This window comes from Dreissena polymorpha, chromosome 2 (genome assembly GCF_020536995.1).
Source record: "Dreissena polymorpha isolate Duluth1 chromosome 2, UMN_Dpol_1.0, whole genome shotgun sequence".
Lineage (NCBI taxonomy): Eukaryota > Metazoa > Mollusca > Bivalvia > Myida > Dreissenidae > Dreissena > Dreissena polymorpha.
Genome location: NC_068356.1, coordinates 32,233,003 through 32,239,731, shown reverse-complemented (window position 1 = coordinate 32,239,731; position 6,729 = coordinate 32,233,003). Strand labels below are relative to the sequence as shown.

Below are 6,729 nucleotides of genomic sequence, written 5' to 3'. Positions count from 1 at the left end.
TAATCTGTATATGTGACCTTCATTATGAATTCAGTGACATTATTTATTGAATGGTAGCGGTAGTTGTGTTATTATTTGATAACATACTATATTCAAAGAATTGTTATTTAATAAGTTTTTCATCCTTTAGTGTTAAATATTCAATGTCCCTACATTCTTTTCTTTTGTTATTTACACATATTTCTTTAAATCATAACATGCGTAAAGTGGGTTTATCATTGGATGTCATGAGACGTTCTGATTATGAAATACTAATTAGCAATGCTCACATTTTGAAGTACAGTAGACTCTGCCAATACCGGACTCTCTGAATACCGGAACTCTCCCGATTCCGGACGGTCGGGCCAGTCCCGTATTTTCTCAGTCTATTTCTTTGTTAAAAAATATTGAATAAACCGAACTCTCTGAAAACCGGAAACCGGACGGGTATCTCCGTAAATTTGGTCATTTTCAACGTAAAATACATTGAGTATACCGGACGGTCTAAATTCTTAAGATGCCCGAGGCGTGAAAATAACAATACCTAGTCAGCACAGCGAGTGCGGTGTCACACAATTTGCTCGCGCAATTATCAATAATCGGATTAAACATACCATAAAGGTGTCAAGTCGTTACCGCGCTATGGGAGTCCGATTAAGTAATGTAAAACAAACTGTGAATGTCTATAATAGACGTGCGGTAACACCAAAAAGTGATTAACTCGATCGTTTTATTATTTATTTATTATCGCCTATGATAAAGGACTTTGCCCTCCGTATGCAGCGGTATGGACATGAAAAGGATGGCGACTTCCTGGCAACGGCAGACACCCTCCTTAACTTTGCAGAAAATAAGATCGTAAAGGAGAAATGTGCTTTCAAGCAGAGAGTGATCTTGGACTTTTTCATGAAATCGTAAACTTCAAGAATTAGTAGGTTTTGAGATTATGAATATCTTAAAAAATAATTATGACGCTGTTTTTTGCTTGTGTGTATGTCTATGTATGTATTGAATAATAAATCGTGTATCTACAACAATCTTATTTGTTTGGTCACTCGCCTATATGACAAATGCCACGTACGTACATGTATAAAGCACCACGCTCACTTTGGGATTAATCAAAACAAGTCGGTATGGAATTGTTTTTGCTTTTAATCGATTAAAAACACATTTTTTTAAGAATGCAATTAACATCATCAGCACCTGCGTACAGTTATCACATGGTACATGTAAATGTATATGGTTTGTTTTATTTTTATGTGATTCTGTACACAATGTATACTATGTATATTTCGGCAATATGAAAAATCTTGGTAAACCGGAACTCTCTGAAAACCGGACGATCAGGCCGGTCCCGCGACCGTCCGGTTTACAGAGAGTCTACTGTACCCATAATAAGTATATTTAACCGAAATACTTTCTTTCCCTAAATTGTTTTTTAAACACGTTTTGTTAAAGTTGTATTAACATTATTTGACATTCATCTTTGAAAGTGTAGAGTTACATGTAAGATAACAAACCGAACTAACTGTGTGAATATATGGGCTCTTAAACAGATTTCCACTCCTTAACGATATATAATGTCTTCAGACATGTTCCTGTTTGTAATTGCGTGAACAGCGTTTAAAACATTGTGAAATATATCGCGTATTAGCTAAATAATGGTCTTACACATTATCCGTTTCATCAACAGTTGAACTCATTGGGCAGCGAAGACATTGTTTCAGCTACCTGAAGATCCACGGCTGATACGAAACTTATATTTATATATATATATATATTACTTTTCCAGTCTCGATGGGAGACAAATTATACAGCTGTAAATTACTCGGGTTCATTTATTGAACGAGAGAAACACATTTTTTAATTTACAAAATGTTTTAATTTATTTTAACTAAATAAACACCGGTAAAAATAACGTCATTCACCCAGTTGCAGCTGTCACATTTTCCTTGTCCTTTATCAGAAACTAGAATCGTCTGACCCATGTTCTTTCCGGAACGATACGGTCATCTTGCCATTATTAAAAGCAACCACCATGTACTTATTGCTTGAAACTCTATTTTCCATTTGATTGACGGCGTTGTGATGATGTTGGTCGTTGTTAACACTGATGCTATCCACGTTAACATATCGAGTGACGAGGGACTGTGCCGGTCGACGGTTACGTTGAAAATGCAGGCGAATAGCGCGGCAATAAATTAGCTTTCGAAATTCTCTTCGATACTTTTTGCTGAAGAAGCAGTATATTATTGGATTTATACCGCAATTTGATGTGCCAAGCCACTGTGCTATTGGCAGTATAATTTCGTTGATTAGACTCTGTTCTTGCGGCGGGAAATAGTGAGGACCATAATAAAGTCTCAAATAAATAGCATGTAATGGAAGCCACGAAAATGCAAACAATAGCACGATCACTGCCAACATTTTTAACACCTTGACTTTGGATTTATAGATAATTAGCCTTCCATTTGTTTGAACACCAGGCGCATTCCTTCTCCAAACCTTGACGGCAATTAGTAGATAACAGATGAGGATCATTAACAGAGGAATGATATAACACAAGAAAAACAAACCCAACAAAAAGTAACCACGTTGCAGGTTGTATGATGGCCAAATCTGATGACACATTGGTACACTTGGATGATCTGGATGATAATAGTGCTGGTAATAAACTAAAACTGGTATCATGACTGTCAATGAGTAAATCCAAATTGACGCGATTGTTGTTCTAGAAGCACAGCGCGAGATTTTTGAGCGCCGACTGTAGCAGATAGCCAGGTACCTGCAAATGGAACGACGTATAATAAGCAGTTGTATTGATTTTTGTAGCAAATTGGTTTCTCAATTGATGATCACGAACGATGAGATTGAATGCAAAATTAACTTGAACTGCAAGCTGATGTTTCATAGCTAAATTACATAATGAAATTAAAAATATTAGAAGCATTCAAAATGATTATAAAAAAAATACATGCGAAATGAACGAGTATTTTTGTAATTTTTACCATCGATTGTTTTCAATATTAATTGATTAAAATCATATACAGGGTCCTATTTCATACAAGACGAACAAACCTATCAATTGCTATGGCGGCAAGCGTGTTGACAGATGCGCACTGTGCCACGCTGTTTACATACGGCGTAACTTTGCACATGAACTGACCGTATCTCCATCCTGGAATGTAAAGATGTCAGGGGATAATTAAGCTTGTATGTAAACATCATGTTTATAAAGGTTATCAAGAATAAAAACAGAAAGCCATTCCTTTATTGTTTCTTTTTGGGAAAATTATGCAATCCGTATACAAAATCCCAGAGCAAATGCGCAATAATATTTTTTTAAACCCGTCCTACACTTACTTCATCAAGATTAATTTTGTAATTCAATATTTTACATTACATTTGCTTCTTATTGCTTGATGCATTACATAGAATAAATATGCATGCACAAATGATAACGTAGATATATAACCTTCGTTGCAATTAATTGTGTAACTTATTATTTGCTGCCAGATTTGTTGTTTATGGTTACGACCATGGTACGATCCGGAATGTTGCATTGGGTATGACATTTTAATAAGTTAATTGTGGCCATTACAAAATTAGTGAAATACCATAATATAAAGTTATAACATTAAGACCTTTGTAGTTTTATAGATTCAGTTGCATTCGATATAGCATTAGTTTTATATGGGAATTTAAATTCTAAAACATAATGCTATTGTTTATATTAAGAATACTTATTCGAATCTTAGTACTTATAAAATATAAGAATACAGATGCAATTATACACCCTACATTGTAAGAATAGGCAGTCCGGTTGAAAGACGCGCCATCAAGATTTACATCGGTCGTATTTGCAGCTGATATAGTTAATTCCGCAAACATTACCAAAAGGAATCAATTTAATGGAAATTGCAATCCCCATGTGGTCTCATTGCAATTGATACAGAGATATCCGTTAAGTCATTAAATCAACGTTGATATACTACGTGTTAATAGTTTGTCAACGTGCAATTCTGCTCATGCAGACATTAATATTGATTATTGGCTCTCTTAAGTAAGTGACATTACTTTGAATGCAGTTATTTGAAGAAAGCTTTCGGTAGAATCTTTAAAGAAAGTGAATGGACAAAAACATTGTAATAATAATCAGCTTCGACGTGCTAATTTATTCTTTAACTTAACTTAATGAAAAAGTTCTAGCTCTTCGTTCTAATGTTGGTATGAAAAATTGTTTTTTTAGCCATCTGATGCACTTTCAATATTTTTATATATATATATATTAAGAAGCAACAATACAATAGTTTTATAATATTTAGAAGGTGCAAAATTAATAAAGCCCAACGTTTCGAGCAATTATTTGTAATTTTTGAATATAATTACTACAAGATTAGGATATAAATACATACAATTCATTATAAATTTGGTCTTACAATTAGTATTATCAACTATTAAATAGCTCTGAGGTGAATTTAACATGTTAATTATAGAAGAGCTACTATGAATAATGAAACAAGTCCCATATGATCGTTTACCGTTCACCTTATAACTAATATGCATTTTACAATAAGTCGCACAAGGAAAAAATATAAGTATATATGTCCTTAGTGGCAAACAGGATTGGTACAAATCTTATTAAATAAAAAAGACAAAGATCACAATTACCCTATATGTATGATCGCAGTTACTCGTTAGCAAATGCGATTATTCTAGCGTGAACATACTTATATTTATAAAAATAATTTCGTCTCTTTAAGTTTAACAAACTTTTCAATTGATTGATTTAAATGCAAGAAACCCAGTGTTTAAATTGTTTTGCCCGCTGAACTTACAAGAAGGTTCATTTCAAGCCTAAATGCGCTTTTGTCATTAGAAGCCGACATATTTTTTTATTGAATTACTTGACGAATAGGAAATGATACCACACAAGTTATAATGTGTGAAAGAATTTGCACGCCAGTTGTTTTTTTCTGGTGACGTACTGCTATATAAGAAACCCTTTTTAATAGTTTTCGCGAAAAATTTATATTAAATTTAACACATTTTTTATTAATCAACCAGCTTTCGAGAAAAACGTTCAGCTGGTAGAAAAATATGAAACGATTGAAAAACTAGTTGCATAGTCTATATAAAGTAGGTGACACCATTTTAAGCAAATGTCCTTATTTTTCGTGAAAACATCCACTTTCCTGAATTTGTGTTTAAAGTCTCTATAACGCTCAAAATCAACGAAAATTTCGTTAAGTATTTTGTAAAATAAAGGCAAAACAATAATAAAAACGAACATTTTGTATCTACAAACATCTATTTTAACAGACCACATATGACGTTGAATTTTCGGCAATTGCAATAAGGAACACTGATTTTTAATTGGTTAAGTTTATTTTACGAACAATTGTACGAAATTTTCGTTGATTTTGAATAGTAATGTTACTTTAACTATACTTATGCGCTGAACATAAATAAACATAATTAAACATAAATATTTTTGTGAAATTGTATTAAGCGAATTGTACTAAAATAAAACGAATTCACGAATTTATTTTGAGAAAACAATTGAAAGAATATCGAAAATGTAATCAAACTATTACCAAAATTAAAAAGATATGCATATATAAATAAAAAACATAAATAATTCATATATAATATAACTATGATCAGGAATTTGCTCATATTGTATTTTTACCATCACATTATTCTAGAAACGATACAATGTATTGAACGTGTATGGAATGGGAGCCGATAAATACTAAATGACGTTTAAAAAAAGAAATTGGTGGGTTAAATGTTTGGAAAATGAAATCCCATATTACTGATTCCGCGGTAGCCAATATTTGCCATTCAAATAAATGGACTTATGCTCGTTTGCATGGTGGTCATATTAAGACTTTATGAAGTTTACCTTTTTTTTAAAGTATACAATTAAAATACATGCAATATTTATGGAAACAATAAACTACATAACAATATTACCGGTGCAAACATACATACCTGTGAATATACTTAATAAAAACGTGATCGGCACACATAATAGAACAACCATTAGGTCCGCTACGGCCATATTCAAAATAAAATAATTGGTCACGTTCCGCATACTCGGCTCTCTGTATATTACAGCAACGACAAAGGTGTTCCCAAGCAGACCGAACACAAACACGAGCCCGTACGTCAACGCGTACACAAGTATCATGTACGGAGGCTGCTTTAAAAGTTCGTACTCCATCTGAGTCATGTTATCGTTCACATAATTGTAGTTTCCATTTGTATCATTATGCAGCCCTACTACCAGAGCGTCTCTGTTATACTCATACAGAAGTGTAGTGTTCTCCATTTTTGGAACTCATAAGTAGTACTATATTATTTAAACAATACTTTCGCGGTAAAGAATTTACAAATCTTCAAATCTTTCTATAACCACTCCATCGCTCAAAGAAGCACTGGTCTGATCAGCAAAGAGGTTCTGTTTTTGTCGTCGTTTACGGTTATCTCCTTCCCGTTGTATGCGCGTTGCAGCTTTCTCGATGTTCTTCTATCAGTTAAATAGAAATCGCGCACAATCGCGTCACTAGCGCTGCGTATTGATTATCGTAGTCACATAAATGAACAAACAATGTGATACCTTTTGTATGGCAACATCAACACCGGGCTGTTTCCTAAATATGTATTCCCGTCTGCGACTAGGGTACATCAATATTATATACGGGTGAACGGTGATCTAGAGTAAATCCTTACACATTTCATAAA

At 33.4% G+C, this 6,729-nt stretch overlaps 1 protein-coding gene across 1 annotated transcript; it reads right to left on the bottom strand.

Annotated features, from left to right (window-relative positions):
* Window positions 1–1,941: 1,941 nt before the first annotated feature.
* LOC127869644 (neuropeptide SIFamide receptor-like) lies at window positions 1,942–6,316 on the bottom strand. The gene is made up of 3 exons (XM_052412302.1): window positions 5,977–6,316; window positions 3,058–3,157; window positions 1,942–2,764 (listed from the first exon to the last, which is right to left on the bottom strand). The coding sequence occupies exons 1-3, from the start codon at window positions 6,314–6,316 to the stop codon at window positions 1,942–1,944; spliced, it is 1,263 nt and encodes a 420-aa protein (XP_052268262.1).
* Between the last annotated feature and the right edge of the window lie 413 nt (window positions 6,317–6,729).